Source organism: Ceratotherium simum, chromosome 32 (genome assembly GCF_057802395.1).
Source record: "Ceratotherium simum simum isolate JZ-2026a chromosome 32, ASM5780239v1, whole genome shotgun sequence".
Lineage (NCBI taxonomy): Eukaryota > Metazoa > Chordata > Mammalia > Perissodactyla > Rhinocerotidae > Ceratotherium > Ceratotherium simum.
The window spans coordinates 8,340,104-8,359,667 of NC_141931.1; the positions used below are offsets into that span (position 1 = coordinate 8,340,104).

The 19,564-nt window shown below is 39.4% G+C and overlaps 1 protein-coding gene across 2 annotated transcripts in view; it reads right to left on the reverse strand.

The window, feature by feature from the left end:
• RAB18 (RAB18, member RAS oncogene family) overlaps positions 1-12,138 on the reverse strand; it is a 36,233-nt gene extending 24,095 nt beyond the window's left edge. The window contains exons 1-2 of one of the 2 annotated variants that reach the window (XM_004425265.3): positions 11,970-12,138; positions 6,928-6,983 (exon numbers count right to left, since the gene is read on the reverse strand). In XM_004425265.3, the coding sequence (XP_004425322.1) occupies positions 6,928-6,983; positions 11,970-12,037 (124 nt within the window). In that variant the 5' untranslated portion in view covers positions 12,038-12,138. The remainder of the gene's footprint in view (positions 1-6,927; positions 6,984-11,969) is intronic. The other variant, XM_004425264.3, reaches the window with a different exon arrangement.
• Between the last annotated feature and the right edge of the window lie 7,426 nt (positions 12,139-19,564).

Here is a 19,564-nt window from a genome sequence, read left to right on the forward strand (position 1 = left end):
CTGGGTTTAGTCTCAACTCTCTTACTAAGGTCTACATAGGCAAGAGGTTAACCTCTTTAAGTCAATTTTCCCCTTCTCATTAAGGAATATAAAAATTCCTTCTTTACCTGATTTTTAGTTATTTTTCAGGACGTGGGGTGGAGAGAAGTGGGCACCAAGAGAGATATATAAAAGCTTTAAGGATCCAATAGAGAACAAGAACCTAGATCCCCAAATCTGAGTTTACAAACAACTTAAAAATATTAACAATCAAAGGCGGTAAGTCCTCTGCTACCCTAGAGGACAGAAAAAATACATTTAAAGAGTAGAGAAGGAGCGGGAGCTGGAAGTGAGAAAAGTGGATGTACAAAACCTTATGAAGACTAGAATCAGGGTGAAAAAGAATAACCTGGGAGGCCAGGGCTTTTGTGGTGACTACTTAAAGAGGGGAAAACTGTATGATGTCTGATGATCTTGTGGCAGATGGCATAGCAAGATAAAAATGTCTGGAGAAGAAAGAGGGGTGTGGAGGAAGGTCTTGTCAGAAGCAGGCTAAATTCTGAGGCTCCATCTCAACTCCTGCTGATGGACACGATGCTGGCAGAGGAGTAGGTGGTCTTACTCTGAACAGGAATCATTATCCAATAAATAAGAAATAAAATAGTAACAAAAAAAGCCTGGAAATTAAGAAACATATTCCTAAATCAAAGATTTCAAATGTCCAAAACGGAAAGCAAAACAGAAAATTCAAACTATCCAGAGAGCAATGAAAAACACACCACACCAAAACCTATGGGACACAGTAAAATTTGTTCTTAGAGGAAGGACATCTTTACTAAAGAATAAAGAATAAAAAGAAGAGAATTTAATTCTTATCTTAAAAAACTAACAAAATAAACCAAAAGAAAAGTAGGAGGGAGAGAGAAGAAAAAATAAAGCAATTCCTCAAACAATAAAATAGATACAATCCTTAGGAAAACGCAGACTACAAAAATACACAAGTTTAGAAATGAGAGAGGAACACAGTCACAGATAATGAAGAGTTTAAAAGAATGCTATGAGCAATTGACTTAAGAGAGAAGTTGGGACGCTTTCCTAGTTACGCTCCCAAGGCTGTCCTAAGAAAGAGAAAACTTGAAGAGGCTGGAATGGTAAGAAAGGAGGAGGATCAGACTGACTTGGGGGTGAAATGTAAAGACAACTTAAAAAGATGGTGTAAAAGACCGACATGAGTGGAGCCACATTAAAATAGAGCTGGAGCAGCCGTTTCAGAAGAATTGCCTTGCACGTCTTGTTTTCTTTATCTTCCAAACTGGACCAAAACGCCAACATTCCAAGAAGTCAGTAAGGACACGTGTAGGGCCTGGGCCTTGCTTGCTCAGCAACAACCTGCATGCCCTATTACAACCGTGTGTCCTTCTGGCCCCCTTCTGGGCAGGACGCCAACGGTGTGGGCAGGACACCCAGCTTTGTAATGATCAAGGGCCTGGCCAGTCCAGATCATACCTTATCTCACTCAAAGAACATCACGTCTTAAAGGAACACAGAGCCCCTCCACGTGAGTTACTGTTCCTGGGAATGATGGCCGTACCAGGGACAGCCCTTCTTGGTAAGCACATAGCCTTCGTGCCCCCTGCCTATATAAGTAGCCCCCTCCCTGCCCGTGGTAGTGGTGAGCAGCTCCGTTCAGCCCCTAAGTAAATCCCAGTAAACCTATGTCTCATACGCTGTCTCCAGGTCTTTTGTTCGGTCTCTCCGCTACCTATCCCACACTGCTGGCACAACTGGGCATGCGGCCAGACAACAAGAGTATACTGTTTGTAAGGACCAACGAAATTGGGCTCGCTGATGACCGAATCGCTAACTAATCAATGATGTACAAGTCTAGCCTTTGGCCTAAAGACCGAATCACAAGCCAATCTATGAAGTACAAACCTAGTCTTACCTTATCTAGCACCAATGAACTCCTCTTTAATATACCTCAGCTCATCTTCCTCCCTTTTTCCCATAAAAACTCTGAGCCCCTCTCCTGTAATCAGGACACTATTTGGGTTTCTACCTGAAACTGTGCTCCCTGAACTGCAATTCTTTGATTCCAAATAAACGCTTTGCCTCTTAAACTGATTTCTGTTTTTGTAGGTTGACAATGGAAAGCTCCTTCATTTTATAAAGCAGTACAACTTTAATACCAAATTCTGATTTTAAAAAAATACAAAAAAGGAGAGACCATCTTAAGTACAAAAATAGATGTAAAAATTCTAAGTTAAATACTAGTCAATAGAATCCAGAAATATGTCAAACAATCTGACTGAATACTTATCTAGGAAAGCCAGGACATGTCAGTATAAAAAAGTCTATCAATCATTAATCAATGCTGAAAAGGCATATGAAAAAAATCACAACTTTTCCTAATAAAACCTCTAAGTAAAATAGAAAAAAGAAACTCTTTATATATCATGAAGACCACTTGTCATTATTTTAAATAGAGAAAAGCTAGAGACTTTTATTGCTTTATTCCAATTAGAATGCTTAATTGAATGAAATTATATGAAATAGAATCATTAACTTTTTCTTTGAATTACCTTATATTTCTAAATATTTTAACAAGTTTATGTCGTGACATTAAACAAGATGTATAAACTCATTACTTTCCACTTTAATTAAATTATTGTTTTGTTAAGTAAGCCCAAACTATAAGGTAACTTGTGGATGGAATAGATTTAGTCTCTGCCCTTAGAAGCCAGACACAGTTAATACGAGGGTACAGTTATGAGTATTTTTTAAAAGCTTATTGAGGAGTGATAAGAATCACTGATCTAAGTCAACCATTAACCAAAATTTGTTTAACTTTAGTTGAAATGTATCAACCGACAAAAAAACATTTTCACATATTTTAACAACTATAAATCTTACAAACAGATTAAGAAATAGTTTGTGAGCCTGTCTTAAGTAGAGAACTGGTTTTAAATTTTCTAATTTTTTTATTTCAGAAAAATTTTACTTAAAGCACTCTTTTTATATTCAAGGTAAAACGGCAAATCAAAAAAATCTTAACATGAAGCAAATTTTGCCTATTTAGTCAGATTATATAAAGTTAGTGTAACTAATTTCTACAAGGATCTAAGTTCCATGCTTAAATTGCAACCAATTCTACTTATCAGCTGATTAAGTACCCCAGGTAAATATCTAAGTACCATCATCTGGCCTTGCCATAGCAGAAAAAGAAATCTAATGTCTTTCCCCCCCCCCCCCACACTCCCATGTGACAAACAAAAAACCTGGTCAAAATATTCTTACAATTTTGTGTGTGTGTTTATTTTTATGTCAGAAATGTTACCTTGGATATCTTTAAATATTTGTTATGTTTCATTATCTTTCTTCTTCTGAGACTCAAATATACATATGTTGAATCTCCTTTCTGATTTCTGTATCTATCATTTTCTCTAATTTGTATTAACATTTTTATTCATTTTGGTAAATTCTACCCACTTTTTCCATTTCTAGCTTCTATGTCCTCTACTGTTTGCCAGTCTCTACTGTCCCTTGTGATCCTTCCAATTTCACTTTCATTTCAGTAACTGTTTTATTTTTTTCTTATTTCTTTTTCTTTCCGCTCAATCAGATTACATTGCATTTTCTCATGCAGTTACACCATCCCTTCCCTGACCTCTTATATCACTGCTTTGTGCCCTCAGTGGTAAACACTTCCATTAAGAATTTTAAACTCATGGCAAAATGTTTCATCATGATTTTCATCTACTTTACAGTAATATTTTTTCTGGTGAGTATTCTTCACCTGTCCTTTGTTTTTCTGTTCCTTTCTTCCTTTTTGATTCTTGAATGGTGGTAGCGGCCTTGAGCTGGATTCCTTTTGACTAATTCACCTCTGAAGGACGGGAGGTTTTCCTGGAGAAGCTATTTGTAGGAGGTTCATGCAGGCGGCGATAGTGGCTCCAGTTCTGGACTAGTAAAACTTTGTCTTGATCCAGGGTTTTACTTGAGAATTGTTTAGTTTTTTATTTCTCAACAGCCAGTGGAGATAGGCAGCCTTGAGGTTTTTCACTATGCAAAGGCATCTCCTCCCCTACTGCTACAGAGACAGGCAAACGCAAAAATGGCCTGTTTGTGTGACTCCTTGTTTGGCTTCATCTCCCCAACCTCTTAGAATCAAACCAGGTGCAGGAAACCTCCCGCCATTAGCTTAAGAAACCCATTTTGCTTTTGCAAACAAGGGATTTAGGTTTTGTGCCTCAGGGGGGGCCTCTCCATGAAACATCTCTCGCTGGCTCTGAGCTCTGCAGCTGTGGCATCCTCTCTCTACTTCTTCCCACACGCAGCCTGCTTCACCTCCACTGTTGTTGGCTGCCATTCCATCTATTTTGTGGCTTGGGGTTTTAGCCATCTTCTAGTTTAGTGGAATACGGGGTTTGTGCTTTAGTTTTTCCCTCTCTTCGGTGTTATTAGCTAATTGCCAGAACGCAAAAGAAGAAAATGCCAATTTCATAGTACCATCTTCAAACCCCAAATTCAACAATTATCTTAAAAGAATATTTTATATAAGACAGAAACTTGAATGTCAAACTATATTACTGAAAGATGAAGATGTGCTTTCCTTACCATTTTATTGAGGTAAAATACTAATTTTCAACAAAACACTAATTTTCACAAAAATGAACAACTGACCTAATTGTTTTTATTTTAAAAACTCATGTGTACATTGATTATAACCTAATGCAGAAAATAATCTGATGCCTAAATATAAAAGATACTTTTCAAGACCCAGGGCCCATCTGGGAAACAAATTATGTATATTCTCACCAGTGTGCCAAATCTTAGTATTTGTTTTTATAGCAGACAAAGCCTTTTTAATAATAAGGACAACACATAATCTGTCATTCTGCAGGTCCCCATTTTCCAATTGGGCTTGAAATGAAGACAGATCATTCCCTTAGTAAAATTTTAACTCCAGGCAAGTTTATTTTCCTGCCAGTTACTATTCTTCTACTCCTCGCTATCCATTACCAGGCATGTTCTGAGCAAAATGAAGTTTTACTACTAACCAATTTTTTAAAGGAACAAATAATATACCAAAGCCAAATTAAAATGCATTTTGAATTACTAGTGTTTTAAATGACTCCTTTTCACACAAACAAGAGTAAATCTGTAAATGTTAATATGTCATACAAAAGCTAAGTAATGCCTGATATAATTTATTAAACATTTAGAGGCATTATGAGTTCATATTAATAGAAAGAAACAAAGAAGAGCTCTTCCTTACAGAATGCTAAATGAAAGATGCAGCTGGAATGATGGAACTTGAAAAATCATCATTTGACAAGCACCATAGTTAGAATGACAGGATGACACTTCACGGTGGAGAAACGTCACATATTTCACCTTAAGTAACCAAAGTCCTATCACTAGCAATGGTACAAATATACACCATGCTCTGAGAAGCACTTTTGTGGACTTCCTGCCAAAAATGCATAACCTGAATCTAACTATGAGGAGACACTGGACAAATGCTGGACAAATGCAAGTGAAGGATATTCTACAAAATAACTGACCTGTATGTACTCTTCAAAAACGTCAAGGCCGTGAAAGACAAAGAAAGATTGAAGAACTGTTCAGGTTAAAAGAGACTAAAGAGAAATGACAACTAAATTCAATGTGTGATCCTAGACTAGATCCTGGACCAGAAACAACTCTTTTTCTTTTGCTATGTAAGACATTAGTGGAACAACTGATGAAATCTGTCTGTATAAAGTATTGTATCCATGTTTATTCAGTAAATACACATGAAAGTACTTAAAGACTAAAGACATCATGTCTGCAATTTACTCTCAAGCAATTCGCAAAAAACAAAAATACTGCGTATGTAGAGAGAAAATGATAAAGCATATGTGATAAATATTAACATTTGAGGAATTTGAGTAGGACATACAGAAATTCTTTGTACTATTTTTACAACTTTCCTTAAGAATAACACTATTTAACAATAAAAAGAAAAGGAAAAAAAAAACCCAGACACACAATAAATAAAAACCAATAAAGCCAGTTAACAGAAACTGTTTATTTTCCCTACTAATAATGCTAGGATCATCTTTACCACATTCTACTCATCAGATCATAAAATTTTAGAGCTGTAAGAAAAATGTATTACCACTCTCCAAAACTTCTCAATTTACAGATGAAGACAATGAAGTTAAATGACCTGCTCAAGATCACAACGAGTTTAAGGCAGAGCCAAAACTACTATCCTGCTCTGAGACTCAGCTCTTTCAACTACCACAAGCTCTCTTGATACCTTTATATTGTCGTCTAGTCCCTAAACATGTGATACCAAAATAGCTCTATCTTTTTATATGTTCTAATAAGCTAGTGTGGCAAACTACTTTCAGGCAATCTAAAGTTCATTTAAAAAAGGCATTTAGGTATTACTGCTCCTAACAATATTTAAAAACTAATATTAATAAAAATGTTGAGTTCAGAATACATGCCAGATACTGTAGCAAATGCTAAAAACACAAAATTAACATACTCTACTGTTAGGTGATACTACTAGGTCCATGATGATCGAGACCAAGTCTATATTATCCATCATTATAACCCTACCTCTTAGGACAGTGCCTGGCATACAAAAAATATTCAAATAATTGTATAATACAAAATAAAAGACAATCAGGAAATGTGTACAGATAATCATAACACTAGCAGTGTGCACAAAGTGCCATGAGACAACAGATAAGGAAGTTATTTTTGCTTGGTGAGATCTAGAAAGGCTTCAGAAATTTAATGACACCAAAGTTAAGCCTTGAAAGACAAATCAGATTCCAATGGACATGGAAGAAGCGGGGTGGTGAGAGGAGGGTAGGGGAAGTTAGATAAAACAGCCTGAGGGCAAGAAAATATTCAGCACTTCTATTGAATTTTGAAACATAGGCTTACCTATTGTTGCTGCAAGTTCTGGATCAAAAGTATCATCTGTGAACCTCAAGAGCAGGCTAAAAGAGATGTTAAAAAGACAGGTTAGAAATTTGACTTTTCTTTCTAATCATTTAGTAAATGTTCATAAATGTTATATTTTGTTACAAATTAGATAAAAATAGCTGATATAGGTCTGCTCCCAGAAATATTGCCTCAGTGCAGGTATACACAGAGGAATTAAATTATTGGAAAAGCAAGTAAAGAATCCCAAGAGCAAAGTAGTTTACTAGAAAATATATTCCCCATTCTCCCCTACACAATTCATCAAGTGTGAAAAGGTTTGTGGGTTGTTTTTTTTTTAACTGTACTGGTATGTCCTTCTGAGAAAATTATATCAGCAACACGTCATGCTTTAACTGAAGTGGATGAAAGGGAGAAAAATAAGTTTCTTGGAATGCAACCAATTAATTTAAAAAAAAATCTGGGGCCAGCCCTAGTGGCCTAGTGGTTAAGTTCAGCGCACTCCACTTCAGCAGCCCAGGTTCGGTTCCCAGGCGCAGACCTACAACACTTGTCTGTCAGTGGCCACGCTGTGATGGCAGCTCACATACAAAACAGAGGAAGACTGACAACAAATGTTAGCTCAGGGCAAATCTTCCTCAGCAAAAAAAGAGACCCAAAAAACTTGATGCGTAATCCACTCTGAATTCAAGTAAAAACAGAGAGGTGTGCAAGTCCAGCATTTTGTAACAAGTAGTATGACTACCACCTAAGCAGGAAGAGAAGATATAGTAAAAAGTGAGGGTAGAAAGATCACACGATGGCCAAAGCAGGTCTACTCGGTCAAATGCTAGGCTTTTTTTGTTGTTAGTGCCGACAAGTGGATTCTGACTCCTAGCGACCCTGTGTACAGCAGAGCGGAACCCTGCCCGGTCTTTTTGCACCATCCGTTGCTCCATCAGACAACACTCCACCGCTATTCACAGGGTTTCCATGGCCAATGTTTCGGAAGTGGGTGGCCAGGTCCTTCTTCCTAGTCTGTCTCAGTCTGGAAGCTCCACTGAAACCTGTCCACCATGGGTGACCCTGCTGGTATGTGAAATACCGGTGGCAGAGCTTTCAGCATCCCAGCAACAGGCAGCTGCCACAGTGTGACAATCGATGAGTGGTGTGGTTCCTTGACCGGGAAATAAACCTGGGCCATGACGGTGAGTGCTGAATCTTAACCACCAGACCACCAAAACGCTGGGAACACCAAATGAAATCAAGTAGGCAACAGGAAGGTACTGAAAGCTTTTAAAGAAAGGAATAGCAAGAACCTCAAATTAATGCCAGCAAAAAAAAAATCCAACAAAGACAACTGCCATCTTATGGTGAGAAATAACGAAGGACTAAACCTAGGAAATGGTAAAGAAACTAGAAAGGAAGGGATGAAATGAAAGCAAAGGACACCATAAGAAGACTTTAAGATTTTACGTCTCCCAGAATTATTTTATTTAAAATAAGGCAGAACTGTCAGTTATTAGAAGCTTTTCAAAAATAAAATCTAGTTTTAGTTAAAGCCCTAGATTTATAAAATTAATCAATCTTCCCTCACCTTATCTACTAAAGTAGGACAAGACTGTTCTATTGACCCGTTTGCATTAATAAAATCAAGCCAATAGCTATCAGATGTCTAAATTGCAGAAAAACATTTATGAATATTTCTATAGGTTGTAATTATTACTGCTAGAGATTTTTTTTTTGTCCACAGAGGAGACTGCAAAACATAACGGCTTCTTGGTAGTTCCCAAATCCAGTGTCATTAGCTGTATTTCAAGGATTAACTCTCCCTTTTTCGGTTTTGCTTTCTTGTGTTTACCATAAAACCAACAGCACAAAAGCAAGCAAAATAGAAGAGTCAAACTGTAGATCTTCCTACTTAACATTGAACTCTCTTGAATATAACTATTTTTACTTACTTCCAACATGAGTCAGGTGATAGCACAAATAAGCATCTTAAAACACTACTTATTTTCTTCTCTCCCCAACATTAAACTTTAAATAAACAAAAAGTGAAGATTTTACTAAAAATATCAGTTACGCATAATTTAAGAACAGAAAAGATATGTACCCATACTGGGTTGCCACAGAAAATACTATTACAAAAACACAGAACGTTGTAGAGTAGTAGTAGTAATAACAATAACATAAAAATAATACAAAGAATAACAATGGTATTGGCTATTATTGATTGAACATCAACAATATGCCAGATACTGAGCCAGTTTTGCTTACATAATTGCTAATCCTTACAACCACCCTTGTCATTAATGGTACTTTGTCAGGAAAGGCAGGGAATTGGTATGGTGCAAAGCAACAAATTTTAATATGGGTTCTGAGTATAAGTCAGCAGATCTTAGCCAAGAGTACACTATTAGCTTGAAATGTACACTATTCTATATATGCATTCTTCTAGGCAGAGAGTCTATTTCTCTATTAGATTTTGAAAGGAATCCACAACCTGAAAATGATTAAGAACCACTGCCCTAAAGGAAGTATATTTAAGCCTTCATATTTTCAAAGTTAAAGGAGCAAAATACTCTCCACGCAGAGCTATACAGATGGAAGCAGTAACTACCACCATTCCACTTAGAGGAGATCAAATCTATAATAAAAGGTATGATTATAACTAATCTGCATTTCTTAATTTACAAACGAAATTGGCCACAAGAGACATAGGAGGGACAGTAATTTAGATAACAGAAGGTCTCTACAATCCCTTCTAGTTTCTGAAACACTTTGTTACTTCTTTACTTCACCATGGCTAGCCACAGAATTAAAGAATATTATACATTTAACATTAGATAGGGTTTGAGAGATTTCTATTCCAACCTCATTTTTCAAATGAAGAAATGAAGGCCTAGAGTGTTCAAATATCACACACAAGGTCACACAAGGGGCAGCACCAGTTTCATAATCCTGATTTCCTGGCTCCTATCACACACACTCATTACACTCCAACAGTATGAAATAAACTGCAAAATAACCCACTAATTTGAATTTGTTACAATATCCTTTGTTGTGCAACGATTTCTCAACAACACAAGTGATATCTCACTTCCACTAACTAAATCTGTAAAAAAAATAGAAACAAACTATTGGTTACAACAACACTTTAAGATTATATCCATGACAAATATTTTTGTACTAACTCACCTTAAAAAGCACAGGCTTCTATATTAGTAGAGTCATTTATTCTCAGCCAAAAAGGTAAGTGTTCAAGGCTGTTTTTCATAGCATATCACATATACTAATAATGTATATCTAGCTAGAAAAATAAACCAAATTTCTCCCTAAATATAATCCTTTCTTGAAAGAGGTAAAGATGTTAAAATTTTGCAGTGAGCAGTTGATAATTCACTACTAAGTATTGAGAAAAAGTTTGGAGCAGATTAGATCCAAATAAGTTTGTTTGAGGGGAAGGAACTAAGGAAACCAATAAATTCAGTTAACAGATTTTACTCTAGAGAAAGAAACTCAATTATGTAAACACTGTACCTCCAGTTAACCTTCCAGAAAATTTTAACATAGCTTAACTAGTCATCCATCCAATACATTTAGAACAAGTGCCAACCAATCACGTATTGGGTTGAGCCACATGACATGACATTCGACCATTCCTGACTTCAAAATCAGCAATTTCATATGCCTTACCTAAATCTCAAGAAAAAAAGAAAGGTCCCAAGGCTAGAAATTCCCATTAAGACAATGTTCAATATAGTAACTAACTTTTTAACTCTCAAATATACTAAGATGGTGATCACAAAAAGGATTTTTTTCAGCCCTTTAAGTAACATACACACACACACAAATCATACTGTTTTGCTAGCTCATAATGTTTCACTAATTTATTCTTTGTTTTACTGTTTTGCTAGCTCATAATGTTTCATTAATTTATTCCTTGTTATGAACAAATCCCTCACTCCAACACACAGAGTACATTAAATGAGGAAAACTATGAAAATGTATTGTCATACTTTAAAATTACATAAAATTTCAAAACATTACAGAATAAGATTTCAAATCCTTTAGTACCTAAAAAAGTAAGACTTCTATGAAGTGATTTGAAAGATAAGGTTATCAGGAGGTATAGTTAAAATATAAAGTTGCTTACAGCTCCTGGAATTTGAATATTGTTTAAAGATCAAGGCAGCGTAGAATGTAACCTACTCATAATCAGACGGCAAGGGTAACTTCACCCGGAGAACTTTTTCTAAAGAGCTGCATGAAACACCCATCGAGCTCCACGTCTTACCTTATATTCAACTCTAAGTATTCTCAACAAGATTTCCCCCCAAGAAATAGGCAAGAAAGAAAAGGCACAAATGCTAGTTTGTTCTTTTACGTACAGATGACGTGGCCGAATGAGAAATAACAATCACACTTTATTTTCAAAGGTGGTCCAAAGCTTAAGCTCTAGCATCTTAGACTGAAGTGAGTTACTCAAGTGGTCAGAAGACCAATGAGCTCTTTACAGCTGACTCATAGAAAAACACACAGGAAGCGGCAAGGGGGTGCGCCAAAAGAGGCCAGGAATGCGACCCAAGGCGTCACGAAACTTCCAGTGTAGAACATTACGTAGCTTAGAGAAAGCCCGACAGAAAACCCAAAGTGGTCGAGTTACAACTCGCAACTCGCGGGGTGACAGGAGGCCTGAAACCCGAGGGGCCGAGACGAGGCCTCGCGCACGGCCGGACTTGGGCCCAAACCCGCCCGCCACGCCCCATGCTCCTCGGCCGCAACCCGGCCGGCCGAGCGGCGGCCCTCGGGATTGTTTTTCCCTCGGTGCGACAGGAGGGAAAGCGATCCAGAGCCCCCGGGCCTGGCAGAGGCCGCCAGCCAGGCGGGCGCGGGGCGCGGGGTCCGGGCCCGCAGGACCGCGCCGCCGAGGCGCCGGGAGGCCGCGAGCCGGGCCCGCCCCGCCGCCGCCGTTTACCGTTCCCGTCGCGGCCCAGGACACAGCGGCCACCGAGGCAGAAAGAGCCCCGCCGGCCTCGTCACGGCCCGCAGCCCCGCCTCACCTGGACTTGCCCACGCCACTCTCGCCGATGATGAGGATCTTCAGGGTGGTCAGCACGTCCTCGTCCATCCTGATCCTGCTCCGCTCCGAGCCCAGCTAGCCGCCCCGGTCCGGCGCTCAACCAACCCTGCACCAGCGACAGCTACTCGCGCATGCGCACCCCTCCGCGCCTGCCACCTTCCTTTTACACCGGGTGTTTAGGTTGCAGAAGCCTCAGACGCCCCAGTTCCGCCTTCAGGTAGCTCTGCGTCTGCGCAAACCCATAGGCCCAAGCGTCTTTCCGGAGAGCCTAGTCCTCCCTTGCGCAAGCGCAGATGGAGAGAGCCGTGTGCTATTTCACTGAAATCGCAGGCTCTTCCGCCTCCGCAATCCTGACCTACCCCTGCTTCTGTTGTGTACTCGGGAAAGACTGAGTAGGAGGAGTATAACACTCTCTTATTTCAGCAGCTGCTCATAACAGCTGCATTGCAGTGGGAAAAGCATTGTGCTTGCCGTCAGATTCTTAAATTTAGTCCCAGCTATACCATATAACCGCCTAATATTGCCTAGCCTTCTGAGCCTTTCCCCATCTCACAGATGGAGGCCGTAATACTTCTTAGAATAATACTGGCTTCTTAGAATTGTTATGAAGGTTAAATGAGTTAATTTGTGAAGACTCTTTGTAAACTCAAGTGTTCTATAGAAGGTATGATAAGATATTGTTAACTTCCGGGTGTACCCTGTGTTAGATTGCTAAGAGTACTCATCACGAGTCAGTTCATCTCGAAAGGGAGATGTCGACTTCAGGTAGATCAGGTGCATGCACACCTTTGGTGGTGCAACTTCAAACTAGCTATTCCAGCTCACAAGAACTGCTACACCACAGCTGCGGGAATTGCATGTCTTCTTCACTAAGTCTTCTTCACTTTGTCTTCTTCACTAAGTTGTAAATCTTAGCGAAGGTACCGTAATACCTAGCAAAGTTCCTGGTAACTGGCAGACCCCAAATAAGCATTAGTTTTCCAGTCAGATCTTCTTATACTTGCAGCAGATGCCAGATACAATAGATATTTTATTTAAAAATGCATATTAATAAAACTTAGAATAAGTTAAGAAATTAATTTTTCAAATACTTGGAGAAGCTCTGGCACCAGATATGCAAATAGCGCCTTCACCTTCAGGTCCTTGCTCAAATAATGCCTTCTTAATGAGGACCGCCCTGTCCGTACTACTGAAATTTGCGAATCCTTCCAGCATTTCCTATAGTGTTTTGCATTATTTTTCTGTGTAGCACTTACCACCCTCCGATATACGATATATTTTACTACTTTATTTGTTCACTGTCTAATCTTCCCCAAAGAGAAGGGAAACTTTATTAAGGCAAGGATTTTTGTCTGTTTTTTGTTATATCTTCTGTGTCTAGAGTAGTTCTTGGCGTATATTATGGCTAAATATTTGTTGAATTAATGAATTGAATGAACATTCCAGACTCAATTTCTAACTCTGGAAAATGATGTCAACCACACAACCTCAACCTCTCGTAAAATTGCCCTTGAAATCTCAATCAATTCTATCCAGCCTACTTTTGGCTATGCCATCAGAGCTTGTGTGAGAGGCTCACAGTATTGTCAAGCTCTCCTGCTCTGGGGCAATGATTCTAAAAGTGTAGTCCCCAGATCCCTAGAGGTCTCTTTCAGGGTGTCTGCAAGATCAAACTATTTTCATAATTATTTAAGATGTTATTTACTCTTTTCACTCATGTCCTCTCATAATACAGTGGAGTTTTCCAGAGGCTACATAAAGTGTGATAGCAAAGCAGGTTGAGGGCAGAACCAGATATGAGAATTTAGCTGTTTTCTATTAAGGCAGACATTAAAGAGACTTGCAAAAACGTAAAATAATGCCACTCTTCTTACTAATTTTTTTGTTTTAAAATAGTTATTTCCATAAACATTTATATTAACTAGTAATAAGTTTGATTTTTAATGAATTAATCTGTTTAAAATTTTCTGTCTTAATTTCTAACAGAGTAAATATTAATAGATATAGCCACATCATCAGCTCTTTTGAGTCCTCAATAATTTGTAAGAGTATACAATAATTTATACAGCCAAATAGTTTGAGAATTGTTGCACTATACTGTTCACACCAAGATTTTTTTTAAAAAAGACAAAAACTTTCTCATCAATAATAGGTCTGGATTTGTTGATGTTGCATGTAACATTGTTGACCTACTTTGGCAACACCATATTCTCTGAGATTTCCTCCTACCTCTTGGCCACTTCTCAGTTTTTTGTGAATTCCTCTTGCTCATCTTTTAAACATTTTTGTTCTTTGATTTTTAGCCTGGTTTTATTTTCTTACTTTGTATACACTTTACATGCACATTGTCTTCTTGGACTTACATGGCTTCCTCATCCCACTTGCTTTGAGGAGTCCCAAAGTTAAATCTATGGCCAAGATTTCCCTTCTGAGGTTCAGACCAACATACACAACTGCCAAGCTAGACATGACTGACACTGAACTCGTTATATTTGTCTCTATACCAGCCTTTTCTCCTGATTTCCTCCTTAGGGAATGACATTAACACCCATTTAACTTGCTTTCCCTCGCTCCAGACACCTAAACATTTAGTCCTCACAGTTCTACCCCTCGAGTGTCCCTGAAATTTATCCACATTTTTTATATCTACCACCGGGGCTATGGTCGGCTTATCATTAGCAGCTTTTTGCTGCATTACCTACCGTATCAGCTGCCCAACTGGCCTCCCTGCCTCCATTCTCCTCTCCTCTCAGACTATTCTCTACACTGCAACCAAGGGGATATTGCTAAAATGCAAATCTCGTTGAGTCATCTGCCTTCCGTCTGCTGCTCACTGCCCTGGTGAGTGTTTATTATCTTATCATAAGCCCTGATGATTGTTCCAGCCTCATCTCTTGCTATCCCATGCCTTGCACTCTGTGTTCCGGCCAAATTGAACTCCTTTCATATTCTCATGAACTATGTTTTGCTTGTCTCTAAGGACCTTGCACATGTCATTCTTTCTGCCTGCAGTATTCCTCTGTCCCCATCTTTCACCTGCGCGCGCACGCGCGCGAGCACACACACACACACACACTCTCTTTTGCTTAGGCAACTCCTACTCATCCTCCATGTTCCATCTTTTGGATCCCTTTCTCTGAGACAGCTTCCCTGGCCTCCAAGGTGAGCATTACATCTTCCTCTTATGAGTTCTGGTGATGTCCTAAGCGTCTATTGTGGTATGTACTCCACAGCATTATAATTGTATGTTTAATTATTTGTTCCCCTACCAGAATGGGTGCTTCTTAAAAGCAAAATTGATTAATGTCCTGTTCATTGTTGTGTCTCCAGCCTCTAGTACAATGCCTAATATAGAGTAGTTGCTCAAAAAAAATTTATTAATATAAAAACCCCAAGTCAACCTCAGGAATTTGGAACGCTGTTATCTGCTTGTTTATTTGTTTTTTTATATTGATTGGGATGTCTCTTGAATCTCTACCTTGAACATTAGAGGGGAAAAAAAAAAAACCTCAATAACTCTCATGCAAAACCATTACCAGGTACTGCTAGAAAGGAAGAAAGCATTCCTGCACAGAAAAGGCAAGGTAGTATTTTTTGTGCTAAGAGTGGTACAGACAATAAATGCTCCAAAATGCAGACAAGAGTAAGTGGTCTCTGAAGCTTAGGGCAACCAGAAAAGACTTCATGAAGGAAGCAGGACTTGAAAGAAAAGTACCGTTTAGACAAGCACAAGAAAGAAGGCAACTTCTCCCAGCAGAATGAATTCAGTTGAAATAAAAACATCAGGACGACATGTAACATATAGCCTTTGAGATGGATAAAACTGCTGTGTATAGGAAGTATTAAGGAAAGGGCAGGAGTAAGGTGTGAAGACCTCATAGGAAACTATTGGAAGACCTGAATGTGGTGGTGGCAGTGGGAGCTGAAAATGGAGGGATGTGTACAAAAGACACAAAGAATAATTGTCCCATACCTGGTGAAGGACAAGGAGAAGCAACGGGAGAGAAAAATTTTAAGGGGGCCGGCCCCGTGGCTTAGTGGTTAAGTGTGTGTGCTCCACTTCTGGTGGCCCGGGTTCGGATCCCGGGTGTGCACCGACACACCGCTTGTCTGGCCGTGCTGAGGCCACGTCCCACATACAACAACTAGAAGGATGTGCAACTGTCACATGCAACTATCTACTGGGGCTTTGGGGGGAAAAGAAAAGGAAGAGGATTGGCAATAGATGTTAGCTCAGGGCTGATCTTCCTCACAAAAAAAGAAAAGAAAAGAAAAGAAAAATATCAAGCATTTCTCTAATGTTTTAAGCCTCAGTGCCACCAATTAGAAATAGAACTCATGACAGAAACGGGGAGGAAAAAGAGTTTGGTTTCAGCCATGTTGACTTCCACGTGAAGGTGGGCCTTGGAGGCAAAAATTTTGGTGACTATTTTAGAGCTGTGGTTCTGAAATTCAGGGCAGATAAAAAGACACCATAACAGAAGAGTCAGGAAGATGACATTCCTAACCAATGATTCGGCCTGGGTGCCTTGTTCCATATATATGCTATTATCCTTAAATCCCTGGGGAAAAAAACAATCATTCTTTTTAGGCTTTCAGAGATACTTTATTGTCCTTTTCGTTGTGGGTCCATCTTCTGGTATTAATTCTACCATATTCAGAAGATGTGGTCAGCTCATAATCGAGTATTTAAGACAATATTCTTAAGGCCTGAAGTTTGGGATGACCTATGAGTAAGCCCAGTATGGAGGAAGGGAATGAAATTAAGAAACCACTCGGAGGTGTGATGGGGAAGTCATCCTGTGTCTGTGCTGTCCCCAGCATGCTCACAACAGTGGCCTCAGAAAGGGACGACAGGAGAGAAAAAAGATCGAATTTAGGCCATTGACTTTCCTGCATCTTTTTGCTGTTCCTCTTGGCATCAGTGGTGAAGCGAAGAATAGAAATGCTGCTTGCAGAACTCACATGCTCTGAACAGGTACCAACATGAGCACTGTGACTCATGGCTTGTATAGGGCTGCTCACATCCAAGTGTAACAGGCCTTTATGGCTGGAATTCAGGTGCTACTGGTGAGAAGAGTCATACATCATTCCCCCCACATAACCTTGACACAAGCAGTACTGTCTCAGGGCTTATGGGACAGCATAGCCCAGACCGAGGACCATTGTGTTGTCATTCTCCATTTGACCCCAGACCCATTATAATCCACACAATATTGCTTCCTAACAAGGAATTCATATTACAGCAAAAGAAATGTGGCAGTGGGCTCATGCATGACCTTGGACTTCACTGGTGCTTGGACTTTACCATACCCCACCAACCAGAAGAAGGTGGTCTGATAGACTGTGGAATGGCCTAATGCAGGCTCAGTTAAGGTGCCAGCAGGATGACAATATCTTGTGAGGTTGGGGTGCTGTCCTACAGGATGCAGTAAAAACTGTAAACCTGCAACCTATAAATGATGCTGCCTTCCTAATAGAAGTCATAGTCAACAGGGAGTATATGACTTCCAGATCTGTATTACCTGTTCCTCCTATGTGGCTCCTACCATAGCCCCAGCTCTCACTCGGCTCTGGTAACACTATTTCCTGCCTCTTCCCCTTTAGGTCTAGAGTAGAAAAGCCTTTCTACTAAGTTAGCCTCTGAATTCCTCCCTGGTTGGTTGCCCTGGCCTAATGATGCTGTAAACAGTCCCTTAATTATAATCTCTTGAGACACCTGAGTTAGTTTTGTTTCTTGCTGGGACCCTGACTGATGCACCCATTTTCTTTACCTCTTCATTGGACTGAGCACCTGGTATTATTCCCATTTTACAGTTAAAGAAACAGAATCACACAGGTTAAAGTGATTTGCCCTCAGTCATTAGGCCGGGGGTGAGAATTGAATCCTGCTCTCCTGATATACTTCCATTATCCCACATCATCACCATAGACATGCACTCTAGCTAGAGCTGGAAAAGTTTATTTCCCCAACCACCAGTACCCAGGGGCAGGAAGAAGAGTCCTAACTCACTTGGTTATTTTCTAGTTTCATACCACCAGGAAGCCACGAAGGAAGAGAAATTTACTTTGGAGAACACAGCAGTCTGATATTCGAACATGGGCGGGGGAGTGGATGGACCACGATTCAAGGTAGGCAGATTTTTCTTGAAAGACGTATTGTGAATAGTTAAAATTTAGAGTGAATGAAAAGAAGACCACAGTGCCAACAGCGAACAACTCAGAATACCAAAAGCCAGTAAGAGATAAGCTAACAAAGGACCTGAATAGGAAATATAGTGTTAAAGAGAGGTATTTTTTTTATTATAAAGTTAGTTGTGAATTATTAATCGTTGTAGTATGAGCATCTAAAACAGAGATAAACCTGGCATGGGTATGCTTGGAAGTCAAAATCGCAGAGTGCTAAAACCACTATCCTGTAAGGACGCTTGGGTTCTAGTCCTGGTTTTGCTACATATTGACCCTGTAATCTTTGATAAGTCACTTAGTCTTTCTGACATGTATCCTCATGTAAAATAAAAGACTAGAAAGTGTGACATAATAAGAAATATACATATTTGGTCTCTGCCCCCAGTTCCTGACACAGAGCTCCTAAAACCCTTATAATTTCCTGAGTGATGAGAGTGATAGGAGCATCTTACACAGAGTTCCTAAATCCTTTGGAATTTCCTGGATGATAAGAACATCTTTTGTTCTAATGTGGCAACTCTTGGTAAGCTCCTGGATAGCTTCAGGATGGGGCTGGTCACCAGAAATAGTAGTTGTAGTTTCTGATTATAAGATTCTCAAGATCAGGCCAAGAAATTAATAAAAATAAGGACAGTCCATGTAAATGCCATATGAGAAAAGAGTCAGAGCAAAGCCAAAGAGATAGAAGAGATGATGAAGGACCAAAGACGTTTACAGATAAAATAGAGGAGTTGGAGAGAGCAGGACATCAAAATGGTGAAATATAGGGTAGATCAGAGAGCTAGCAAAGATGAAAAAAAGGGCAACTGTTGAAGAGAGACAGATTCAGCATTAATCTCACCAACACTAAGTGATAGTCATCACAGTTCTTTGTTTCCAGGGTCTTAAAATGGTATATTGCTACGAGATCATGTTTTTCAGTCCTCAAGCCTGGCCTCAAAAGAACAAATAGCTTGCAGTAAATTGTCTCTCAGATCCCCTCCAACTTTTAGTATTTTATTAATCTTGGTAATTGAGTTGCAGAGCAAAACATAATAAGCTCCGACCTCTTGAAGAATCCATTGACCATGTTAGGAATGTCTAAGTTGGGGTAGGGGCTAAGCTGCTGTAATAAAGAGACCTCAGAATACAGTGGTTAAATAAGAAAGAAGTTTATTTCTCTCCCACTTGGTGGTTCAAAGAGACATGGGCAATGCAGGGTACACAGATGGCTAGATTCCAGGTGATCATCCAAACCCAAGCTGTAGGGCCAATTTGCCAAACTCAGCTTGCAGCTTCCATTTCTGCTGATTCTGTTGTTGTTTCCCATCCAGTGGGAAGGAGAAGAAATGAAGTAGAGGGAAAGGAACTTACCTTTAACTAAGTAATGCAGGAGTTGCCAAATTA